Source organism: Xyrauchen texanus, chromosome 7 (genome assembly GCF_025860055.1).
Source record: "Xyrauchen texanus isolate HMW12.3.18 chromosome 7, RBS_HiC_50CHRs, whole genome shotgun sequence".
Lineage (NCBI taxonomy): Eukaryota > Metazoa > Chordata > Actinopteri > Cypriniformes > Catostomidae > Xyrauchen > Xyrauchen texanus.
The window spans coordinates 38887487-38914796 of record NC_068282.1 but is presented as its reverse complement, the minus strand read 5'-3'; the positions used below and the strand labels follow the sequence as shown (position 1 = coordinate 38914796).

General features: G+C 38.9%; 1 protein-coding gene across 7 annotated transcripts in view; it reads right to left on the bottom strand.

Annotated features, from left to right (window-relative positions):
- LOC127646283 (dedicator of cytokinesis protein 9-like) overlaps nt 1-27310 on the bottom strand; it is a 102715-nt gene that overhangs the window by 43144 nt on the left and 32261 nt on the right. For 6 of the 7 annotated variants that reach the window (XR_007970905.1, XM_052129802.1, XM_052129804.1 and 3 more), the window contains exons 3-16: nt 25984-26073; nt 19581-19663; nt 16271-16340; nt 13144-13239; nt 11990-12124; nt 10155-10329; nt 6505-6560; nt 4637-4711; nt 4373-4513; nt 3119-3325; nt 2713-2835; nt 2356-2438; nt 2141-2263; nt 1787-1866 (exon numbers count right to left, since the gene is read on the bottom strand). Coding sequence is in view for 6 of the 7 variants with exons in the window: in XM_052129802.1 (XP_051985762.1) it covers nt 1787-1866; nt 2141-2263; nt 2356-2438; nt 2713-2835; nt 3119-3325; nt 4373-4513; nt 4637-4711; nt 6505-6560; nt 10155-10329; nt 11990-12124; nt 13144-13239; nt 16271-16340; nt 19581-19663; nt 25984-26073 (1537 nt within the window). In the remaining variant the exon portion in view is untranslated. Of the gene's footprint in view, nt 1-1786; nt 1867-2140; nt 2264-2355; nt 2439-2712; nt 2836-3118; nt 3326-4372; nt 4514-4636; nt 4712-6504; nt 6561-10154; nt 10330-11989; nt 12125-13143; nt 13240-16270; nt 16341-19580; nt 19700-25983; nt 26074-27310 lie in introns of all 7 variants that reach the window. The other variant, XM_052129805.1, reaches the window with a different exon arrangement.

Genomic DNA, 27310 nt, shown 5'->3' with positions numbered 1-27310 from the left:
GGCCAATCCGAGTTTAAAAGGTTAAAGGAATAGTTCACCCAAAAATGTAACATCTGTACTTTTTTCTTCTGTGGAACACAAAATTATATATTTCTAAAATTGTCACAATCGCTGATTTCCAAACAATATCACTTGATATTGAGCTTAAAAATGTGTCAAAGTCTTCTGAAGGCATCCGGTCACTTTATATGATGAGCAGATAAATATTTAAGTAATTATTCACTCTCAAATCAAATCATTGATCAACTCCTGTCCACAGGGCCCAAATCCAATGCAGTGAAATATCAATAATATCAAACCTAATTTATTCTTTTGTTATTATGTCATGATGTTTGGTCACAAGTTTGGTCACAAGAACCAATGAGGTTTGATGTTATTGATGAATACAAGTTGCATTGATCAATGATTTCAATTAGACTTTAATGTCAGTTTATCATACAAAGTTATTGTATGCCTTTTTTTAAGTGAGTTACTATCAACTGTTATTAATCAAAATAGGCGTTCGTGACACTTTAAAATATATCCTTTTGTATTCTGCAAAAGAACGAATGTCATATGGCTTTTAAATGACATCAAGGTGAGTAAATAATTACAGTATAACAACTATTCCTTTAAGCAATTAGTAACAAGAGCAACTGCCTTGAGTGCCTTATTGTTTTTATAAAACGTTTATGTGATGAGGATGAGGGCATGGGATGAGGGCCGTGAGAGTGCACGGCCGGCGCCAAGTCAGCTGATCAGCAGGAGAGCAAGATAAAGGGGGAACAGGATATGTCAGTTCGAGAGAGAGAGTGACACACGTGGCCATTGTATGTGTGTGCGTCTGTATTTTATGTTGTTTTAAGTTGAATTTATGTCATTAAAGTATGTTGAATTTTCTGCCAGTTCTGCCTCCTCCTTGCCCACCTTTACCCATTACATTGGTGCCGAAACCCGGGAAGGAGGAGGGATGCGCTGTCGTGGAGTCCTTGCCTTTGCCGTCCGCCAGGGGAGGAGCCGCGGCCGTCCACCGGGGGACGGAGGAGTCGCTGTCGGCCACCGGGAGTCGGAGGAACCACTATCATCCACCAGGAAGGGGAGGAGCTGTTCCGTCTGCCAGAGGCCGGAGGATTCGCTGCCGTGCACCCAGGGAGGAGCGGCTGCCATAAGGCGGAGGAGTGGTTGAGGACCAGGCAACAGCGTGTCCGGGGACTGGCGGGCAAGTTTATCTCTCTCTCTCTCTCTCTCTCTATGTCTCACACTCGCCCTTTCCCTCTCCCCTCTCCCTCCCCTCGTCTCTCCCCCAGGTTCCCAGGAACGGCAGCGTCTCCCCTCCAGGGTCCGATGGTACCCTGGCCTGAATCCGGCGGGGGAGGGGTGTGACGAGGAGGAGGATGTGGCCAGGACATGAGGGTGCACGGCCGGCGCCGAGTCAGCTGATCAGTGGGAGAGTGAGATAAAGGGGATCCGGAGACACCAGTTTGAGAGAGAGACACAATGTATGTGTGTGCGTCTTTGTTTTATGCTGTTTAAGTTGAATTTCTGTCATTAAAGTTACGTTGACTGTTCTGCCAGTTCCCGCTTCCTCCATGCCCACCTTTACCTGTTATAGCTTACTACATGATAAAAATATTTAGGGCACAAATTTGCATAAAAATTTTATTGAATTAAGGAAATTAATTAAGTGCTATACGTCTGCTAAAAGACATAATCCCTGACATGTGAACTAAGGTTTATAGGCCCCTATGGGTTTTGCACATTGATATAGAGTATACAGCGGTGTAATAACAAATATTACTGAACTTACTAGCCATATCAGGAGGGACGCTATCAATGGTCACATCCAGGTTACCCAAGATGACAGGAAGTTTGGCCATCTTCTCAGGTCTGTGGATACAAAGTTGATTTATATAGTCAGAGTTCCATTTCTCTGTAGGAGGACCAACAAACTGCCCCTCTGAGAGGTAAAAACAAAACATTTTCTAACAGTGGGGCCATTCACAGCTGCAAAAACACTGCATAAGAACATTATGTTATGAAAATATTTCATTTAAAATTCAATGTTGTAACAGGTACAGGTAGGTTATTTTACTGAAAAGACGGTAAAGAGGACAGGAAATATGTTAGTGAAGACAACTGATGATATGAGGTGAATACTAACTTTCTGAAATCTGTCAGCAGTTTGAAGAGATCCTCTTCAGAGAGTTTATTACTGTCTTGCCGGTATAGCGCAGAGAACCGAGCACTTTTATCCAGAGTACCTGAGGCATCTTTAAACACGGCCCTGTGGAACGGAAGAAAAAGATTAAATATTGAAATTGACAAAAAATCATAGAGAAAAGACCAGAATATTTCCAGCAGACAGTTCTGGCTCACCGGGCCGCCCATGCAAAAGGCATCCTGTACTGGCCCAGTCTGCTACAGGCCATCTTGGCATTCTTCAAAACCTTCTGGGCAACCTGTGAAAAAAACACACACAATGTTTTCAAGATCCTCCCAAGAGACACTGTGAACAGTGATCTGCGCAGACAGTACATTCCTGGCAGGTTTGCGTGGGTATTGGTTGCTATCATAAAATAGTTTAGGCAGGATATAGCAGGGGTCATTATGAAATGTGGTAAAATCGTTTGAAAGTTTACGTATTCAAAGCCCCTATAATCTCTCTCTTTACCCATGTTATAACCAGTTATTTTTTTGATTGAGTGAGTGTGTGTGTTTGTGTTGGCTCATTGCCTTGCTGGAGTCGGAGCTCTTCATGTAGGGCTCAGCACAGTGGGTGATGCCTCCCTGCAGAACTTTCTCGATCCGTGCCACCAGGAAGATGTCAGGGTGAGGACACGTCACAGAGAAGACACCCTGAAACACACACATTTACCCCGGAATATTCCGGGTTCAATACAAGTTAAGCTCAATTGACAGCATTTGTGTCATAATGTTGATAACCACAAAAATTTATTTCGGCTTGTCCCTCCTTTCTTTATTTAAAAAACAAAAGCAAAAATCTGGGTTACAGCGAGGCACTTACAATGGAAGTGAATGTGTCTGTCTGTCTGTCTGTCTGTCTGTCTGTCTGTCTATCTATCTAATTCTATTTCAAAGGTTTCCACACCAGCCCCTTAAAATGGATTGATGCTCTTACTTTTCTAGGATACTGCAGCATCCCCTCCGGTAGTTCACTAAGCAGCTTTTCCCCGTGAGGTGTGTCCACCCCTCCATTTATCTGCATGCTGGGTGGTGTAATTAGGGATCTGACCAGTGGATGGCTCAGATCCACATGAAAATCTGCAGATATTTTTCGGCTGTTCTGCACATCAAACAGGGAAAGAACCACAAAGAACGGCTCCACCTGAAGAAAACAAGGAAAGCTGCATTTAATCTTTACCAGAACTGTGTGCTGAGCCAGAAGTTGACATGTTGGATCGCTCCAACAAAAAAAAGCAATATTTTAAAAGCGCCACAAAGCCACAGTGTTTACTCTTCGGGAAGTCAGCTCTTATATGTCTGAGTGCACATTAAACTGAGATAGGAAAAAGTATTTAAACACAAAAAATACACACTTCAACAGTTATTAACTGTTTTTAAATAATAACAGGTTCACATTTAGTCATTTAGCAGACGCTTTTATCCAAAGCGACTTACAAATGAGGAACATAGCAATTTGTCATACAAAGTTCAACAACATCTATATTGTTGTTCTGCCAAGCTCTCAAGGTGCCTGGAGTAGTATAGGTGCTAGGGTAGAAGAAAGATATACAGTAAATATATATATATATTTTTTTTTTTTTTTTTTTTTGTACAGTAAATGCAAGTTAAGTTTAATAGTAAGTGCAATTAGTGTGGATTGGTTAAGTGCTCATGGAACAGATGTGTTTTCAGCTGGTTCTTGAATGTTGAGTTGGTATCAGCAGATCGTGTGAAGATTGGAAGCTCATTCCACCACATTGGAACAGAGAAAGTGAAAGACTGTGAAATAGACTTTGAGCCTCTATGTGATGGGACCACCAGAAACCACTTGTTCATTGACCGCAAAGAGCAAGCTGGAGCATAGACCTGAAGAAGTGAACTGAAGTAAGAGGGTGAGGCTCCATTGGCTGTCCTGAAGGCCAGAGTCAAAGCCTTGAATTTGATGTGGGCAGCTACTGGTAACCAGTGAAGTGAAATCAAGAGTGGGGAGACATGATCCCTTTTTGGCTGATTGAAGACCAGATGTGCTGCTGCATTCTGGACCATCTGCAGTGGAAGGTTTCTCAAACACAGAGAAATGTTTTGCTAGCACAGAATCAACCTATGAAAGCTTACGCATAAGTGTTTCTCTCCATTACGTAAACCGGTTAATCATACATATGGGCATGTTGTTTACGACAATACATCCCTAGTCAAGTGTGAATCTTACATTAGTTGTAGGTCCCTCCTCATTCTCTGCTACACAGCTCTGCAGGTTGAAGGATAGATCATTGCAGTTGACCACAATTCTCTTCCCAAACTTCTCATCAAACTGCTTCACGTCAGGCTCAATGCCAGACAAATCGAGTCTCTACGGGCCAACACATACACAGACAAACTTAATATAACTAAAATACACATAGAGCTAAAAACCAATAGCTTGTCCTTTGACTTTAGTTGTTTGTGTTAACTGGGGGAGTTGTGATTGACTCACCTGTGTGTCAGGGTCCAAAGTGAAGAGCTTGAGACGAGTCTCACTCCTCATCTTGGACTCAATGTCTCTTGCACTCTTAATTAAAAAATAAAAATAAAACAGGATGGTAAACACCAATTACCACAGTTGAGTGTGTTTAGCATATTGTGTAACACCAGAATGCAGTGTTTTGTTTTTGTAAATTGTATTTAAGACCCCATATACACTCACTTAGCACATTATGAGGCTCTTATCAACAAGGCATTTCCTTCTGCAGAACTGTTGCTCACTAGATGTTTTTTTCAGTAGATGTTGCCATTCTGAGTAAGCTCTAGAAACTGTTGTGTTTGAAATTCCCAGGAGATCAGCAGTTACAGAAATCCTTATACCAGCCCGTCCGGCACCAAAAATCATGCCACGGTGGAAATCCCTTAGATCCCATTTTTTTCCCCATTCTGATGGTTGATGTGAACATATGCATTGCACTGCTGCCACACGATTGGCTAATTAGATAATCATATATATATATATATATATATATATATATATATATATATATATATATATATAAAACATGACATGTGCCGTTTTCTTTCCTGTGTTAACATATTTCCTATGGAAATAGAAAGTCATTTGGAAATGTCCTTAACATATCAGTAATAATCCAGAACTTTTCCTTTCTTTGTGATGATTCCTTTTGTTTTGTTTTTATTTTCCTTTATTTATTATCTCTCTATATATTTTTTTAGGTTTTAGTGCAGGGTTTCTCAACCACTGGTTCGTGACCCTAAATTGGTCTGTCATGACTGAGTACAAATGACCATTTATAAGGATAGAACTATTGTCGATTCGTGTTAATATCTCCAGGTTTGCATAAATGACCATAAGTCAGAGGCTGCATTTCTCTGAAGTTAATTATTAGCTGTCCAATCACAATAATCTATAAATGCTACAATCGTTCTTTTTCGACAAGGTTTGGACAAGGTGTGACAAATGAGCAGTGGGCGGGCCAAAAAGGCCAAAACACAAACAACCCCCCCCCCATTTTTACCAAAAACTCTCAAATTAAATTGGGATTGACTTTGTTAAAAAAAAACATACTAAATATTCTCACAGGAGTAGCAATATAAAAATCCAATGCACATATGGGGGGATTTTCCCCTGATTGAAATTTCTGAGTTTTAAGTGGCCTATCCAACATCATGTGTAAATTACTTGGTCCCAGCGGTTATTAAAAGAGAATATACATCTTGTCCCAAACAGAAATGTACTTTAAAAATCACCTTTTTGAAAAAATTAAGCACAGATTGGCATCATACACGTCATGCCTCGTGTATATCTGCAAAAAAATATTTTGTCAACTTTTAGGTTTACATTACCATATATATGGCCTCAAAGCACACAGACATGGACTACAAGCAAAAATGTAATTCTGATTTCATGGGGTCCTTAAGTTAGGGATCATGGGATATGTGAGAAAATATTCAGACTTTATATAAAAGAGGTCTCTAGATGGTTGATTCCAGGGAGGAGAGAGGAGAATAAAAAAAAGAAAGAATAAGAGATACACCATATGTGTCTGTGTTCCAAATAGTGGGTGGTTTACTGTGGAATGGTTGGAAAACATAAGCCGAGAGGACTAAGGGCGTGTGAGTGTGTGTGTTTTTGTGTGGAAAATGTGTGGATGTGTAGAGAGAAGGCAGACAGTGAAGACGCCAGCATTGAGCTCATACTACAGTCAAGCCACAAAAGCTGAGGACTAGTCCTCTCCATTCATGCTACCTTCACATGCATGCACACCCACACACATCCTTTAAAACTATACAGTAGATGCTTATTTGTACAATCAGCTAATCATGAGATCATGTGTGTCTATGTGTTTACAATACCTGGAAACTGTCCTGAAAATTCCCTGGCAAGATATCCGTCTTGCCCAGCTCATCATCTGGGTGAGAAAAAAACACAGATGCAGCACTAAAACTAAAACACCTGCTAAATTAATTTAACAGTACACAGCCATAACGACTGTAATTCAACTGGTAGTGACTAAGATAACAATGTCAAATCACAATAACAATAAATTAAATTAAATTGTGAGTGGTGCTTGGCCATGCAAAATGAGTAATTTGTGTAATACTTTGGATTAGAACTTTGTTTAAATGAACAAATCTAATATTAGTTGCTAAAATAGTACTGTGTTTGTTGTTCATATAGGTATGAGTAATAGTAACAGTGATGCGTGCCTTAATAAGGGCCACTACTAGTTAGCCATATTTGGTTCTGCGCTCTGATTGGCTGGCAGGTGTTTGTTGTTTTATACAAGGAGAGAAGAAAGGAATGTGCTGTCTCCCTTGAAACTAATCAAATGCAAATAAATACTCCCAACCTTCTCTCCAGTGTGAAATTCGAAGGATTTAAGAGGTGTTAAGTGTTACTGAAAAGGGTGTGACTGCGTGAGTCCGTTCAAGATTGTGGGATGTATGGACAGATCTATTAAAAGTAACTTAAAGAGCGGGTGGTCTCATCACAGAACACACACAAACACAAGAAACAGCAACACCAGCCATCTATGTAAATACACGTCTGTGCTAGACCCCGAAGCCGCCGCCAGGCGCCGCCATTTGCGCCATTTAGAATTTCAGCCGCCGCCAGCCAATAATTTCGTAAGCCAAATTGAGCCGCCATCTGATAAAGTTTGGCTGAGCCGGATAGAATTATTTGCATCAAATAATAATTCTATCACATAGAGACATACACACACGAAATATATAAACAATACATGAGATCTATTTTCCCACTGGATTCATAACAGCACAGTCTTGTGCTCGTTGCTACGATACACAGACTCACAGTGAATTGACGACCAATTAAAAATGGCTCGTTTTCCGTACAGAAGAAGCGATGCATTTTTTTCTCACACTGAGGTGAAATGGCGGAAAGAAGCAAGCAAGGTAATTTTGATCTCACTTCTCACATACTTTCCTAATTCCTACTTACTTTTTTTTTTAAATTTAGGCCTACCCAGACTTTTGTTAAATCTTCAGGGCACGGTTGCACAAACACCTGAATCGAAGATTGATGTTATGAACCAAATATTCTGGAACGGAGAGATTTATAGCACTGAACGTGATATTACTGCAGTAACAAACCACCGTTTCCACATTGCTAATTCACGACACATGCTTCAGTGTACATTGAAGTGAAATGTGCAAAACTTTGTCCAAAATAATACTGATAACAGTGTGTGTTTTTATTAAGGCGAGACACGGCAGGCAAAAACATCGTTTTTTTTTTACTGGTCAATTTTGAGATTTTTGGATATTTGTCTTCAATAACATGTCTTCTTTCAGACTTGTGGTGAATAAAAGTCTGAAATACACATTTAGGTCTTTATTTTACTACACTTCGTTTGTTTGCGTCTGTAGATTTCTCATAAATTCAACAAAAGTTTGCGTTCTTAATCAACATACTTCTCCGCAATCTCTGCCGTAATGGCAAACGATCATCACTTGCTCCTTCAAGGTGTAATATGATAAGCTTCATCCATGATAATGCCAAGTTATTGTATACAACTTATCCTACATACATTTAGCCTAAACACAACACATTGTAGGCTATTTGAAAATGTTTAGTAGCATACATACTACAAAATAAATATGTACATATGTTGTTAAAGTAAAATCTGGTGGTTTCTTTATTACATTGTATTGCATTTTGTAGAAATATAGTGTAAGCCATGCATTGCTTGGAAATATTGAGATCTAGTAAATCAGTATATCATAGACATCTGTAGACATGAAGTGGCAGCTTCAGCCATTTGCAGCTATGAAAAGTTTGGAGGCTGCAGCAGCCATTTAGGTTTTGGCTGAGCCAGCTAGCCAGCCAATAACTTCATCAGCCAGCCATTATTCTCAAAACAAATGGCTTCGGGCTCTAGTCTGTGCACTCAAACTGTGTCAACAATCTTGTGTTATTGTGTTGTACACTCACCTAAAGGATTATTAGGAACACCATACTAATACTGTGTTTGACCCCCTTTCACCTTCAGAACTGCCTTAATTCTACGTGGCATTGATTCAACAAGGTGCTGAAAGCACTCTTTAGAAATGTTGGCCCATATTGATAGGATAGCATCTTGCAGTTGATGGAGATTTGTGGGATGCACATCCAGGGCACGAAGCTCCCGTTCCACCACATCCCAAAGATGCTCTATTGGGTTGAGATCTGGTGACTGTGGGGGCCATTTTAGTACAGTGAACTCATTGTCATGTTCAAGAAACCAATTTGAAATGATTTGAGCTTTGTGACATGGAGCATTATCCTGCTGGAAGTAGCCATCAGAGGATGGGTACATGGTGGCCATAAAGGGATGGACATGGTCAGAAACAATGCTCAGGTAGGCCGTGGCATTTAAACGATGCCCAATTGGCACTAAGGGGCCTAAAGTGTGCCAAGAAAACATCCCCCACACCATTACACCACCACCACCAGCCTGCACAGTGGTAACAAGGCATGATGGATCCATGTTCTCGTTCTGTTTACGCCAAATTCTGACTCTACCATCTGAATGTCTCAACAGAAATCAGACCAGGCAAAATTTATGAAAATCCCAGTAACTGAGCAGATTGTGAAATACTCAGACCGGCCTGTCTGGCACCAACAACCATGCCACGCTCAAAATTGCTTAAATCACCTTTCTTTCCCATTCTGTCATTCAGTTTGGAGTTCAGGAGATTGTCTTGACCTGGACCAAACCCCTAAATGCATTGAAGCAACTGCCATGTGATTGGTTGATTAGATAATTGCATTAAGGAGAAATTGAACAGGTGTTCCTAATAATCCTTTAGGTGAGTGTATAGTACTAACACTCCAACTATGTAAGTGAACATACACGACATCACACACACTAAAAGAAAAGTCACAGTCTAACCATTTCACCTGTTGTCTTAAAACATACAAGTATATGGGTGATTCTTCAATAAGGGAAACTTTTCTGTCCCTCAAGATCATTTAAAAGCTAGCTAATATAATAGCTTGTTAAATTCACATCTATAATAACTTTTTTTAAAATCAGGAAAATTCATACATTTCATAAAACATAAAATATATATATTTTTTAATTATATTATATTATGTTTCACGAGTTTACTGGGTCACATAGTCCTGGACCAGTATTTAGGTAAATGGATTTGGCTTGCTGTCCATAACGGAAGGGCTCACACACAGCACTGACTAATAATTGAAATATTACATAAAAGAACATTCTTTTTTTACCAATTAATTGACTGCTAGTTAACTTTTTAGCTAATCCAACTTTTTCTCCTACAAGCAAGAAATGTCATTACGATCGCACTAACAAAACAAAACATCCACTTGAAGATTTAATGAAGCCATGAACAGATCTGTACTCAAGGACATTGAATGAATGTCTTAAAATAGACTCATTTTTAAAGAATCACCCATATATGTTTATATTTATTACATCTGGGAATTGACTCTCTGGATGGACACCATCCTGCAGACACAAACACAAACAGACCATCATGGAGCTCTCCGTTTCTCCTCTCCTGCATGGCGAGCTCAAAGCTGCTGTGGAGGATCTTGTTGAGAGTGCTGGTCCAGTCGTCCATCTCTCCCTCGCTATCTGCAGCCAGAAGATATGTGCTTTTATCCTGCATCTTCAGCTCAAATGCAAAACGTCGCACTTTACTGTTCTGCAAACACAATGAAAGAAAAAGAGGCACATTTATAAATGTATGTGTTACTCTTTCATAGCTCAGGAAACTTAAAGGGATGGTTCACCCAAAAATGAAAATTCTCTCATAATTTACTCCCCCTCATGCCTTGCCAGATGGGTATGACTTTCTTTCTTCTGCTGAACTCAAACAAAGATTTTTTGAAGAACATCTCTGCTCTATTTGTCCTTACATAGAACTGAATGGTGACCAGACATTTGAAGCTCCAAAAATTACATAAAGTATTGATCAATATTTAAGCCCTTTTTTAACTATAATTCACTTGAAAATTGTGAAAGAAAGTGAAAGTTGTCTGTTGTGTTAAATTGATCTGTTTCTCTTCCACACATATCATATTGCTTCTTTAAACACTGTAGTTTTATGGATTACTTTTATGTCACCTTTATGTAATTTTTGGAGCTTCAAATATCTGGTCACCATTTACTTGCATTGTACGGACCAACAGAGCTGAGATATTCTTCTAAAAATCTTTGTTTGTGTTCTGCAGAAGAAAGAAAATCATACACATCTGGGATGGCATGAGGGTGAGTACTGTAAATCTATGGTAAAGCTTTGCACAGTTTGAGAAACTTTTTCCCATTTGTGATTTTTCTATCCTATAAGAATATACAGTACATACACACACACTGTGAGAGAACAAGAGATTTTGGATGAACTTTAAACCTGATAAATTTATGATTTATATAGTTAGGAAATGACGTAGGAAAATATATCCATCCTGCAGAAGCAGAAAGCCATGTATTCCCAGAATATCTGGCTGCAGTGCATGTGCACCTGTTGAAATGTTTAGGTTTTGGACCTAGAAATAGATTTTATTACCTCTTTGTCTGAATTTTGAAAAACAGACAAAATGTAAAAAAAATAAAAATAATACATTTAAAAAACGATAGAGAGACAGGAGCAGATGTTAAAAACAGACAAAACAGGGCGTGCATACCAAAGGAATACTTTATTCTTTCAGGAGGGATGGTACATTGAGGAATGTGATCACACTTGCACTCACACACACTCTGAGTGCACCACAGGAGAAAGTAGAAATATTTGACCCTGGGAGAAACCATGCTTTAACTAGACTGGACATCACTCCCTCTCTCCAACTCTCTTTTGATCTTTTTTGACTTTCTGTAACCCTAAGCAACCACAGATGAGGAACCGATCATTCAAACACTGATATTCCCACTAGACTAGACAAAGGAAAAGATTCATGAGGATGTTATTAGAGATATGGGCTACTTCCATAAACTACTTTTTGCAGCAGTAAATACACAAAAACAAAGCATTTATTCTGGTGCCCCCATGAACCTTAAAGGAATGTTCTAGCTTCAACACAAATACTGTTTATAGAGCCTAACATGTATTGAAACCAGAAACAGTCAACTTAATAAAGTTGTCAGTTATGTTTCAATTAAGAATCAATGTGCCTCAGATGTTTCTCCTAAATTTAGTTAATAAATAAAGTTTATAAATAAAGTTAATTCTAAATAAAATTGGATCCAAATGAGTGGGTCATGGACTTTTTAGTTGTATGGTACAGACTAATCCATTCTGGTTCTTTTACTAATATATTCATGCTGATAATGTTGAATTTTGAGGCATTGTGGCTTTTACTGATAGTTACCTGGATGACACCCATGCAGGAGTCCAGGAAAATGGTTCCTTTGGGTTCTTTTGATATTTTCTCATCTTTGTAGAAGTTCAGGTTGTATGATCCATCTCCCAGCTGGGTTAAGTGGAAATACCTTCTCTTAAAAGACTAAAGATAAAGAGAAATTGGGAAAGAGAGAGATAGAAAAAGATAGAAAATACAAACATGACTATAGCAGACCATTTTTAGATGTAAAGCTAGTAACTGTTCTAAAAATAACACCTAGGTCAATGGGGCCATGGGAAAATTGATTAATAAGAGCAGGAAGTTGGTATGGCCACACTTATTGCCTGTGACATTGTGAGCACAAATCCAAATCCAAAGGGCATGGTTAAGGGTCAAAATCTGCTCTTCTCTATACAAGCTGAAACCAGCTAAAAACAAAACTATGAACAAACTTTAACCATGTTATGTTGGTGATGAGATCAGTACTTGATTTGATGGTTTGTTCGGAATAGCATGCTACCATACTTTTCATACTCCTTTTGCAGTATGCAAATGTATACTGTGCACAGTATGCAATTATTCTGTATGTATGGAATAAACAGACGACCTTATAAATTTGCTAAAATGCGCAGAATACAACAAAAGCACACAGCATGGAATACTGTACAATGCATTGTGCTCAACTTGACCTTTTCAGTGTAATGACATTAAACATCTCTGTCTAGACTGCCAATAGTTAAGACGCTTTAACACAAAATTGGATTAAAATTGTTTAGTCATAAAACTCTATATTGCAAAAGCTGGTAGGTCCTTTGACATGTAATCTGTTAGCAAATCAACTTGGAAACTCTCTTTTTGTCTAGCGTTTAAATTGCCTCAGTTGTTTGCTCTCAAGTCTTCTCAGTGAAACCTACCTCCTCACAGGCACCACTTGTATAAATCTGCATCAGAGGGATTGTATGATTGTTTAGTTGTACAGAAGCGCAGCAGCAGTATGTCTTGCAAGCTTGATACCTCATGTCTAAATTTTGTTTTTAGCAGTAGCAAACACAAAAACGTGTTTGATCTGAACACCCATTATGCTAGTATACCATTCAAAACAGCCACTATCATCTTAAAATTTTTCATCATCATCAAAATCGGGCAAAGGTATGTGTAAATGTTTGCTTGTGGTAACTCACCCTCATGGTAACACTGATGGCACTGTTCATATTTGCTTTATGTAGCCAGCCGTGCTTGGACACACCCCCTCTTTGAGAACCTAATGAGGCGGCATCCTTTAGAAATTAAAGAAGAACACAACACTTAAGACCATATGAGCTACGCATGACAACACATTCATAACACACAGAAGCAGTCCTGTACTTGTGCACACAAAATATGACCTCATTTGTTTATTTGAGCCTGAACACAAACAAGTCAATATGTAAAATAGTTTCCACACATTAAAGCCTCTGCACACCATTCTCCATGTTTCAACATGAAGTCCATTTTCACCTGACCCCCTCAATTATTCATGTCCCCCCTCATCTCTACAGGGAGCAGCCTTCAAACTGAACAAACAAACTCCATTCCTGATGGAGCGCTCAGACAAAGTGGCAGACACAGAGCTGGAATTCTGGGAAATGTAGGTGAAACCCAATCATGGGATCAGATAGCCCAGAGACAGCTGAGTCCTGGGTCTGATCTTTCTCCTAGGCTAATGTAGTCCCAGAGGCTCAGCACAAACGAATTTCTAATAAGCTGCTAGTTCCTTATTATTTATTTACTCTACTTATCAGTCAGTGAGAACAGAAAGAAGGAGAGAGAAAGAAGTAATGTGTTATGATAGGCAGATGATGTATGCTCAAAACCATTTTCTTTGCATGTCACCATAAAAAAGAAACATACTGGCATATTTTACAAAAAAGTTCTCTCTCTCTCTCTTTCATAACTTCTTCTAACAAGCCTGTAGACAGATTGAGTAGAATATAAAACAGCAGCTGAATATAAAATTATAATAAAATGAATCACTAATTATAAGGCACTACATTCTAAACTAGAGTTTTACATTTTCTGAAGAAAATGTGAGTAGTGCATGCAAAAATTCGGCCACAATGTGTACCGGGTGGTTTCCAGAATGTTGCTATGCAGTTGCTAGGGAGTTCTGGTTGGATGCTAGGGCATTTTGAGGTAGTTGCTAATTTTTTTCACACCAATCCTCAAATAATTTTTTTATTCATACCAAGCCATAAATACATTTTATACAGTATAGAGTAAAACTTACTTAATATAGTTTTAAAACAAAGATTATACTTGTGTTTAGGGATTTCAAAAGCCCATAGCCCTACAGTATATATGCACTTAGGTATGAAAAATAGGCTTATAAAAATAGTAAGCACCACTAATCATGTAAAATATCCCCACATACGTTGATAATAGGGCTACCGGTATTGATACAGATTCCATTTGATTCTGATTAACAAGCTCTTGTTTTGAATCTGATTTCAATTTGATTCCGATTCATATGGGTATTTCAGTTCAAATCTACATTTTGCTTACATATGAAAGAAATTCTCTCTCAGCTAATGCTATTAATTGCAGGGGACCTAGCTACGTACATTACAAAATTAATTTTACAGATTTTATTTTATCGGCACCCATTAAACATGTACAAATTCATGTATTCCATAAATAAGAATAAGATGTGTTGAAATTGCATATATTTTATTGCTTATATAAACTCACTGAGAACTTTATTATGAACACTCTGGTCCCCCATTCAAAATGTACAAATTCATGTATTCCATAAATAAGAATAAGATGTCTTGAAATTGCATATATTTTATTGCTTATATACACTCACTGAGAACTTTATTATGAACACTCTGGTCCTAGTAAAAGTGCCCAACATGGTCTTCTGCTGTTGAAGCCCATCTGCCTCAAGGTTCGACGTGTTGTGCATTCTGAGATGCTGTTCTGCTCACTACAATTGTACAGAGTTGTTATCTGAGTTATCGTAGCCTCTATCAGCTCGAACCAGTCTGGGCATTCTCCGTTGAGCTCTCTCATCAACAAGGCATTTCCGTCCGCAGAACTGCCACTCACTGGATGCTTTTTGATTTTGGCACCATTCTGAGTAAACTCTAGAGACTGTTGTGCGTGAGTATCCCATGAGATCAGCAGTTACAGAAATACTCAAACCAGCCCATATGGCACCAAAAAGTTTGCCATGGTTGAAATCACTGAGATCACAATTTTCCCCCATTCTGATGGTTTATGTGAACATTAACAGAAGCTCCTGACCAGGACTCGGAAGACCGAGGCTCATGCCTAGCCAAGCACACAAGCTGACACATGAACCAAAAATATCAAATACGTGACATGTAATTACATGGTTGCTCAGAAAGTATGCTTTTCTTGTCACATTTGCTTTTTGGACACAATTGGTTAGGTTTAGGTGTTGGTTTAGGGTAACTGTCTATTTTGTTAACCTCTCATTGGCTTTTTGGACCCTATTGGTAAAGTTAGGGAGGAACGTTTTACTCATTTAAACCTCCTCAAAAACCTAACCTGATTACGGCCTGCTTTTTGCACTCCGGCTGGACATTTCACTAGGAAACTGCAGCAAAACATGTAATGAAGCACATAAATTTGTTTTGCAAAAATGTTGCCATGGTCATGAAAATTAAATGAGATCATGCTGCATAATTTGTAGTATTTCATTGATATGTAGAACAAGTACCAAAACTCTTTAAGAAAAGCTGCAGTTCAGTGTGCATCTCACAGAAGTGTTTTGGCTAAGTGAATATTAACGAGAGTCCAATGTCTTCTTTACTGCATCAGTGCTAAAGAACAGACAGAACAGAAATGATTTTAAAAGAGATATTTTTCCATTACAAATTGTTTGTGTGGATCTCATCTTTGGACACACAATATACAAAATGAGTCAAACCAAGATTTTACTTTCAGCACACAGTGAAAGGATCTCAGTGTTAACTTCTTCGCCACAATACTACTCAATCACTAGTGAGTGAAATCTGAATTTGCCAGCCAGTGGGAAATCACAGACATTTTTAGATGCATAGAGCAAAATTTGGTTGTACTGTATATGCAAGTAATTTACTTGCATTGAAGGTAGTTGCCGCATACAGTGAAAAATCAATATTGGTATTTGAGAATCAATATAAAGTTTGTTCACATAAAGACTGCAATGCATTGGAAAATATATATTTGTTTCCAACCCTAGATAATAATGTCATATTTACAGATATAGCAAAGTGTATTTCCAGGGATCACAAATAGGTTTCATGGGTAGTTGTCCCTTACCTCCTCCTTATCTGCATCCTCGTCCACCTCAAACACCTGACTGGCTAGTTTCTCTGGTCGCGGAACTTTACTGTAAAAGAACAAAACAAACGTCTTCAACGTACAGTAATACAATATTTACATTTTCATTGATCTCACAGGTCATCCTCATGTAGAAGATACCATGAGTTTCTAATTATTATAACAGCAAAAAATAAATAAAGCTGTTAGTCATGAAAGACTAATTCGGCATGTGTCACTAAATTCGGGCAAAAGGTTTAGCACTTACGACTGAAGGACAGTCATAGATTTTATCGCTCAAACACAGCTGATGTAAAACACAGATGTGTGTGTGTGTGTGAGTGCAAGACCATGTGTGTTAATGGAAACTGCATTAGCAGAGCTCTCATGAATGACTGGGGGTGGGCCATTCTTGACTAGGACGATCATGGTGATGAATTACATAAATACAGCGTTATCTCTGTGTCCTCTACAGCCATCATCCCTCCAGCTTTCTCTGTGACCTTTATCAAATTCCAGACACTGTCTCCTGTTCTGCACAATGTGATTTGCCAGTTATTGTTGCTAAGATAAGAGATCATTTCTCTCTATCAGTTAGCAGAGACAGGAAGTGACCTCAGTGGAAAACTTTTAACAGACACTTGTCTGAGTGGATGTATGGTTGCTGTCCTGAAACAGGTGAAATATGTTTGCGTTGAATGGCAAAGGCGAAAGGAAAAGAGAGGAGGAAATAGGATAAGAACTGTTGATGTTGTTTGAGTGAAGATCGACTCATTTCTCGATTTGGCTCAGGACAAGACCTCACTGTCAACACTGGGGCAGGGCAGGATGAGGACACTGATCAAATTAGTGTAAAACAACTTCGCACACAGACACACACACACACACTGTGGCCAGACAATGACTCCTGGGCTCCGTTCCAAAACCTAGTGAATTGCCTCGCTGTCTACTGTCTTTACTGGTTCAGGATGGTCGACTAGTCAACTAATTGTCCACCAACCGACTAGTTGATTAGTGAGGTTGACTATGTTATATAGATTATTTAAAATGTTTTGTTTTAGCATGAATATTTTTATGGGATTCATTTAAAGACGTAAATTCTCAGAGAGATTTTACCACGCTGAGAGCATGTTGTGCTTTTAGTCTGTAAGCACTATAAACTCCCTACAACTATTTTAGTTTCTAAGTTCATCCCCTTTAATCGATAGGTTTGTGTAAAAAATAAATAGGTAATTAAAACTTTATTAACTTTAAAAATGCTTCCTGTTACCAGTCGACCCATCAATGGCGCGTTCATGCAAGAAGTCGGAAGCGTATGCTTTGTATACAACAGAGGAACGAGCATCATGCGAGAGTTAGTTAATCATTGCTTCCGCGGTGGGTAGAAGCAATGATTTAAAGTTAAAAACGTTTAATTATCTATTTTTGTTTTTACACAAACCTATCGATTTGTTTAAGAAGACATTCATTGATCGACTGGAGTTCTGTGGATTACATTTATAATGCCTAAATATGCCTTTTGGACCGTCAAGCAGCCAGCAGCCTCACAGCACCTATTGTATGGACAAACAGAGCTGAAATGTGCTTATAAAAATCTTAATTTCGGATCTGCTGAAGAAGGAAAGACATACACATTTGGGGTGGCTTAAAGGTGAGTACGTTTTTGGGAGAACTAATCCTTTAAAGCTGAAGACAGGGCATTACAATAATCAAGGTGAGACTAAATAAAAGAATGTAAAAGCTTCTCTGTATCCCAAAAACTCAAAACATGTTTCACCTTGGAAATGTTCCTTAACTGATATAAACAAGACTGAAATAACTTCCTAACATGATATTTAAACTTTAAATTTGAATCAAAATAGATTTAAAAGTTTCACCACCTGCTGAATATTTGTGACCACCTGATTACGTGCTGACTCAATCTGACTTTTTTAAAAACCATGACCGATTATAACAACCTCTGTTTTATCAGTATTTAACTGCAGAAAATGACATGCCATCCAATTTTTTATATCTGATATACAAGCTTGAAGAACATTTAAATTAGTCAGAACATTGGGTTTCAATGACAAATACAACTGTAGGTCATCTGCATAGCAATGAAAATGTTGTAATTAGGTAAATAAAATTGGCATATGCACATTCATCACAAAGCCAGAGGAGGATGGGCTAATGGAAGTCTAATTCCTCTCAAGTTTTTTTTTTACAAAATGTCCAGGTAGTGTAATATTGTTACAATATTTTCAAAAAAATTAGAAAATAATAGAATAGAATATATTCTGATATAATTTTATGTTTTATTTTTCATATTTAAAGAGTTGATTAAACAAATCAGGACAAACGGGATGCATTACTTTCACGCTGAAAATTAATGAGACACAACTACCTGTCAAACACAAATTGAGCTACACATAACACATGATACTCATAAGCTATACAGAAGCTTCACATTTCTATTTTCTCAGGCACTTATTGAGTCTAAATAGGCACACAACTTAACATAATTTCAATAGTACACCCAAATGACAATACCCATATCATACTGTTCATTTATTGTACTTGCTATAGTTCACTTCCACGTTGCTTCTTCATCAAATGGCAATGTCAAATGTAAATCAAGTCAATCACTGAAACAACAGCACCATCTTGAAGAAATAGCATGTGTAATATGTATGCGTACACGCATATGGGATACTGATAATTCCCCATTGTTGCACAGAAGATCAACATGATATACTGGTCATTTATATGAATATAAGACTAATTTTCTTGTAATAAACAATGAAATGGATATCCTGTGGTAGTAAAGTTATTTTGAATAAACCCAACATTATTACATACCTAGGGTCTCTTATGACCCTATACACTTTTGGTACTTATTGTTTGTAATTTTTTTATATGTGTGTGTTCAACTATATATACGAGAAAAATTGAGGAATACTAAAGAGTTCAAAAAGATGGATGAGATACAGGGGTGGATTGAGGTCTGAGGACACTAAATACCGAAATGCATAATGGGATTGTATTCTTTTCATAATTGGAAATTATATATCTGACGTTGCATTAGAATTAATCCAAAATGACATGTATTACAAGGTATTCTACCTTTTGGAACATCTCAGGATGCCTTACATTTCTGCCACTGTTGACCGCTCAATAGGTTTAGTAAAAGAGCCCTGGTATAAATAGTATGGTGAATGTTATATGAAGACCAGATGTTCTTTAACTAGCCTAATTATGTCTCTATTTCTGCCTCTTTCCCTCTCTTTTACGATCTTTCAATCAGTTTTAGAGGGGTTATGCTCCTTACTTTGGAAGTTGCCGGAAGTCTCCAGAATAATCCTCATACTTGTAAGTCACCACATGCCAGTCAGAGTTGTAGGTCTTGATGCACTGTGGAAGTAAAAAAACATCTCTGTCTCCTCCATACTGTTTGATGGAAAACACACATGCACGCACACACACACACACACACACAATGCTGCATAATACCAAAAACGCATAACATTACATTAGTAATTTAATTAGTATCATGTTTTCAATAGCCCTGTGTGGTAACTGCTTTTCAGAAAATAATTTCCTCTATAGGGAGGAAAACTGTAACCCTGTTTTAGTCACTGTTAAAGCTGTCACCACACTGCACCACAAACAGGCACTAATATATCCGCTGGGCATTACATTAAAGCAGATTCGATTTTGTTTGCTTTGTTGGCAAGACAAGCATTCAGTCCTCAGGATTTCTTTAAGGGATAAGAAGAAACTAAAAAGACTCAAAAATGCTTACTTTAAATCCAATTAACAGAGAGATACAGTAGATAGTGTTTTTCTTTTTTTTTCACAATGAAATAGATAAACTATAAAAACAGACAAACTGTAAATAAGAATTAGCTAATTAATCCATAATGAAAAAATGAGTTGGTACAATATGGCTTCCCTCCTTAAATTTTTTTAACATTTTACCCTTTTGCTGTACACCAGTCAAAATCTGTAAATCCGATTTCTTGGAACGATAATAGCACAAATATTTTTAACAAACTGAACATTGTTAAAAGGACAGATATTTATGTCTGTGGCACAAATGGTGGTCATGGTCATATGAAAGTAAATACTTGAGGTTACGGGTTTGTTAAAATCAATAAGGAATAGCGTGATTGCTTTAGGAAGCACCACTAAGGTAGTAATTAAAACATAATTAAATAAACATAAACATTTGATGTACTGTATTTGTTATTGGGTACTAACACAAAAAGCATTTGAAAAGAAAAACAACTAAACCACCAACTCTGAGGACTTATGACATGACAAAATAAAATTGATAATAAAATGTCTTTGGCTATGTTGTTTGCTTTTCTGTGTGGATCAGATCTAATTACAACTATTACAAAACACAATGACATTGGCTCTGGAGTCAAACCTCAAAAAATGTTTACTAAATATTTAATTTGAACTTTTTGTATCTTAGCAATGTTGTTTGCAAGAGCTTGATTCCAAGTTTTAGCAGAACAATGCTTGAATGCCTTCAGATGCTTGTTGCTTTAGAGTTTACTGTGGACAGTGGGACAGTGGACTTGTCTTGACTAACAGTCCAGGCAGATGTTTTGATTTGTAAAAAGCTGGAAAACTGCCTGGGTCTGGCCCAGCTGCCCTTGATGAAGTCATTGAGCTCTTTAGCAAGAGAAAGTATCATTTTACACTCTCTGCCGACGACACCCATTGCCTGTGACATACAGTGTATCAACACAACCCAACACTGACCCATACCTCACATGAACATGCAGCTGATCCAGCTGATGGGTACATATTAGTGCTGCCAGTCAATTAAAACTTTTTTTTTTAATTTTTAATTGCATAATTTATTTGTATTTAATCATGATTAATCACAGATTTTTGAAAGGGCTGAAATTTGACACTATACATACTTATTTTCATGTCAAAATGTATTTAATTCCATTATAGGAAGAAAATAAAACAATATGTAGCAATAAATAGCACCAAATCAAGTCACATCAAGTGATCCGCTTTCCTACAGCAATCGTGAAGCTGCATTCATGATTCTTCTCAGGGCAGCAACACCAGTGTTGAGTGCCGCTTTGAACTAAGAATGCACCTTACATGATCTGGGCTTGTTTACATCAAATAGAGCTAAGAGCTCATTTCTCCATAATTTTATCACTGATAGGGAAATGCTGTCAGAGATTCTTTTATTTACTGCGATACCATTGTAAGGCTGACATCAAGAGGTCGTAAAAGTAAAAGAACTCTGCGAGAACCAAGTCATAAAAACCCTCACACGGAAGAAAATCTTCACCTGAGTCAACACATCCTACTGAGCAAGGACAATAAAACACAAATCTCACATCTGACCTCTATCTAACCTCAGGCCAATTTAGGCACAAACATCTGCCCCCAACTTGGTCAACTTACATCTGTAATAGTGGCCGTGACCTCTACTGAAGAAAACGTTAAGTTACATTCAAGTGTATGCAATTCCATGGGGCTATACTGAAGTATATTTGATTGTGTGAACTTGAACGTGACTCAGGTATATAGCAATTACCTCTGTTTGATGATCCAATACTGACCACTTGTTATCGTGAAACCCGCGGTGTAGAGAAAAACACACGAGGACCTCAAAGCGACATAGTTTCTTAATCTAAACGGGTAAAATATAATTAAAGGAGTTAAAAGAATAATCAAACATTCGCTCACTTTTAATGATACTCAGATATCATTAAAAACCTTTTTGATGAAATAACGAGGTAATACATAAGAGAAAATGTATTTCATTTTGTGGCAGCGGAGGGGGGCAGGGCCGGTCGGAATATCGCGCGCCCGGTCCCCAATCAGCCTGATGAGGCGCGCGAGGGATAAAGGCGGCCGGTGACGATGGTTCGAGAGAGAGAATTACGGACATGTCCGTCATGTGTGTTTGTTTATGTGTTTTTGAGTTTAAGTTTCTCATTAAAATATAATTTATGTTGACAAGCCGGTTCTCGCCTCCTCCTTGCCCATCCTTCAACTGTGTTACATTGGTGCTGAAACCGGGAAGGAGGAGGGATGCCCGTCGCAGAGTCCTCGACACTGCCGTCCACCCAGGGGCGCCGCTGCCATCTGCCGGGTGACGGAGTAGCCCGACCGCCGGATGCGGGGTACGGCCGTCGTCCGCGGGGCAAGTGGGGACTGGATACCCGACCGCCTGGAGCGAGGAGCCGCTGCCGGGGCGGAGGAGTGCCCTGCCGTCCCCAGAGACGCGGAGGGGTCGAGGGAAGACCGCCGTCCGCGAGGGAGGAGGAAGAAACTCTCCGACCGCCGGAGCGGTAGAGCCGCTGCCAGGGGCGGAGGAGTGTCCCCATTTGCCGCCAGAAAAGCGGAGGCGCGTTCTACCCGCTGGGGGTCGGCGGTTTCACTCCGGTTCGCCCGGTGTTGGAGCGGCTGTCGTCCGCCTGAGTGTGGAGGAGTGTTCAAGGACCACGCGACGGTACATCAGAGAACCGGTGAGTGAGTTTTTTCTCTCTCTCCTCTCTCTCTCCCTGTCGCACCGTGTTGGCCTTTTCCCGCACCTATTTTGTTTTGTTGTTGTTGTCTTCCCCTCCTGTCTCCTCCCAGGGCGAGGAAGGCGGGGATGACCACGCGGGACATAAGATACACCCGCCCCAGGGATAGGGGGGGTGTACGTCATGCCGGTGGCACCCCGGCCTGAGATAACGCCGGCAGGAGTGTGGAGCGGAGGGGGGCGGGGCCGGTCGGAATATCGCGCGCCAGGTCCCCAATCAGCCTGATGAGGCGCGCGAGGGATAAAGGCGGCCGGTGACGATGGTTCGAGAGAGAGAGAATTACGGACATGTCCGTCATGTGTGTTTGTTTATGTGTTTTTGAGTTTAAGTTTCTCATTAAAATATAATTTATGTTGACAAGCCGGTTCTCGCCTCCTCCTTGCCCATCCTTCAACTGTGTTACAAACGGTAATGGTAATCATTTTGTTCTGGTGTGCATATTTATGAGTAATTAGACAAGTTCAATACTATCTGATTTTATACCATTTAGTTTTGCTGCCTTACGGAAATGTGAACCAACTTGGGTAGAGCACATATACAGTCAGTGAAATTTTTATTATTTTTGTTTGGCTTTTACTTGACTGAAATGTTATCATTTGAAGATCTAGATATGGTTCTATTTAGGCTCATAGCTCACTCTACACTTTATTTGCTGATATTTTGAGTAGTGTTTGAGAAAATGTATTAACAATAAACATTCTTTATTCCAGCGTCCCAACTCCCGATGAAAAAACTATTCACCATTTGTGAAACTTCATGGTTAACCAAATGTTAAAAATGGTAGCTGTGCACATCTCTATTTTTAACAGATATACAGTGTAAGAACTGATAAAAACACATTTGAAACTTCAAAAACCACATAAAGAGAGCATAAAAATAATCCATATGACTCCATGTCTTCTGAAGCAATCTAGGAGAGAACTGACCAAATTGTAAATGCTTTTTCACTTTAAATCTTGACATCTGTAGTCTCCTTGGTGATCGTGGTTTCAAGGTCGATGACACTTCAAGGTGTCATCTAGTACTATGTGCATGTGTCAAGCACTAGTGTAGGGGATCTAAAAATTCTATCCGGTGAAGACTTTTATTTTGATTTTATTCTTTGCCTTGGGCGGCGCTATTATAGGTGTGCAAAAGAGAACGGTGAGACGGTGAAGAAGTGCTTGACGCGCTAAAGAAGACTGTGGTAGTTTTCGGGGAATTTACGATGTTAAAACGTTAACACGTTACGTTAGACCCGTGAAATACACTAGTTACGTTATGTTGCCCCTGAGTCTCCGTTTGAGTTAATGAGTGTTTGACGAGTGAAGGTGAAAGAAAGTTTTCTCCCGCGTCCGTGCGTGAGGCGGAGTGATAGGCTTGATAACGTGCAATCAGTTGCCGTCAGTGGAGTTAAAAATACTCTCGTCTTAGTTTTGTGTTTTACATACAGTCTTTGTTTTATTTGTTCAAACTAACTTAAAACCGCAATGGATGCTGTCGCTTATCGTGCGAAGTAGGGTTGTGTCATTGTTCGTCTTCTCAACCCGCCACTCAGCTGGGATTGTGGGCCTCGTTGGATCAAGCTGCTGTCGTCAGGATCACGAGAAACAATCACTGAGGGTTATTGAGTCGAGAGATATTACCCTGCCATCCATTGGTCATCGTTCAGCACCTCATCCACAACCAAAGAGGGGTGATGTACATTATTTTCCCATTTTCTACCGATTGCTGGTAAGCAAATCATCTCTCTGTGAGTAATAACAGAACTTGAGTTGAGTCAACATCCATTTGTTGAACTGTGATTAGTGTGAATCGCCCAGCTAAAAGGATTCATACGCTCCATTTTTGTGTGCATTGATGAACATTTTGAATCGTGAATTCGTGAATGGACTGAATCACATTTTTTCCATTGTTTTGTCCTGGATTCGACGGTGAACTCATTTTTGAACTGAAGTTAAAGTGATCTTTTTGTTTTTTTTTAAATGTGAATTTAATTAAACTTTTGAAGTGAACTTATTCAAAAGTGGGAGGTAAATGTTTATGTGAAACCTTTTCAGTGTTGTAAAATACACCAATTGTTACTTTGTTTGAGAACATCTGAAACTGACACGGAGTTGTTAATTTTCATATTTTATTCATTTATACATTTTTATTTCATTATTGCTGTAATTGGAATTTAAATTGATTCACTTTTCTTGAGAAAACAAAAGATAGCCTACTTTTAATTTAATTAGTATAAATAAATGTTTTTGTTAATTAATCGTAAATTGTCTCAAGTCACTTATACTAAGGAGTGGGGGCGTCTTACCTATATTGTTAGATCCGGTGAGGGTGGGTTTTTGCAGTCTACTACACATACTTTCTGAGTTTTCTGCACACGCACATTTCAGGTGGCTGCCGTGTACTGAGTAAATCCTGGAGCCAGCCGCACCTCATCTTAAGCATTTAAAAGTGCAACACTATAGGTGCAACATACAACTAACCGTTGTACAAAGACTAAAAGTATTGGGTGGGGGACTAAGATCCTGTTGCTCACTCAGTCTTCCTTAGTTAAGACCCGTATATTTCCCCCACAAGGCGGTGGCATACTTCCCGCCGCTACACTAGGAAGTGTAGTGAAGCTTAGAATCTTGATCAAGCCTAGAGACTGCATTGGCAATATGAACAGTGAAAAAGGAGTTATATTTTGGTCTGTTCTCAGCCAAAAACAATTGAATCACTTAAAAAAACATGGATTAAACAACTGGAGTTGTATGGATTACTTTTATGACACTTTATGTTCTTTTTGGAGATTCAAAGCATTGTATGGACCTACAAACCTGAAAAAAAATATTCTAAATATCTTTGTTTGTTTGAAAGAAAGTCATGCACGTCGGATGGCATGGGGGTGAGTAAATTATGAGAGAATTGGTGGACTATTCATTTTTAGGTGGACTATTCCTTTAAGGAAGCCCATTTTCACGACCACTTTATTTGGTTTCTAAAAAGTGCAAAACATACTGTACATTCGATATTTGAACAAAATACTTTTCACCTATAGTGCATAAATCCTATAACTCCCCCACGGTCCCCATTGGCCCAGCCTATAATGCATCTTTGCTGATCAATAAGACTCTGTTTGTTTCCTTTACTTGGACCTGTGATCTATGGCTGAATTTGCTAATAGTGAGCTCTTACCTCCTGGACGAGCAAGCTGCTGGCTCTCTTTTCTGCCCCAACTGGTACTGAAGAGTACTGAGTTCTGCCTTGACGCTTTAAAATGGAGATCTACAGAGATGCATGTACATATATATCAGAAATCAGACATAAATCAGCATTTGAAATTGCAGAACGAAAGATAAAAGTTTGTGCATAGTAATAAGACAAAACCCGCAGGGAATTGTGCCCGCTGATAGCGTCATTTAATTACACACCCTGTTAGTGTTGTTTTAGCACCAGATTCACAACGGAATTATGCAAATAAGGAAACAACACAAGCAACAGTTCTGACCGCAATTTGAACACTGCAGTCTCAAATCTTGCAGACAGGTTCTGAGTTCTAGGTTGTAAATGATCCAACAAACGAACACAATCTGGCATTCTTGACCAGGGATGTACAGCATCACCACCACTGTGATCCAGGCACCTGATTATGCACACAGCATAATAGTGTGCACCTAATAATGCACACGAATACGCTGCGCATCAAGATATATGGTCCTGCTTTATGCACTCGATTTGCACACTGCACATCTACCTACCAGATAGCTCCCATGACACCTGATTTTAAAGCACTTCTTTTTCATTTGATGAATGATGGCTGCCATGACTGCTAGAAAATGTACACAAACATCCCTTTTACTGCCTGCTTTATGCATCTGGTAATAGTGCAACATTAATTGTACCAGGCAACTAATGCGGATACATTTTTTTAAGAAGGCACAACCTACAGTATAATGAGCCTAAATTACAGAAAGTAGGCATATTTGCACTGAAAAGACTGACAATTACTTAATTTATATAGTCTGTAGTGCTATTTCAGCACATACATGGCCTGGATAAGATGGAGTGTGGGTGGTTAAAGAATAAGAAGTAGGTTTTGCACTGACATATTGTGCACAAAAGTGCCACAACTGCCTTGTGAACTTGCTCTTGGTGTAAATGGCAATTCCTGTAGAAATAAAACTAATCATGCTGGATTACAAGCAAAGCTGTTGTTTTCATTGTGATTTTACCTTCAAATGGATTAAAAAGAGGATTGTGTTAATGTGGACATGGACTCATGTAAAATAACTGTCATATAGGGGCTAATTGGTCATGTGTCATTACATCGGAGGCTCAGATGTGCCTTTCTAGGGCATGTCAGCTCAGTAAATGAACGCAAGTCTGCATCCATACTCCAGCACACACATGAATTTGAGACCAACATGGAATTTGAAGCTAAATTACCCATCACTGTACAGCCCTGTTTTACATGAGTCTTTGTACTCATTACAGCCAGTGAGAACTGTGCTTTTGGCATCTC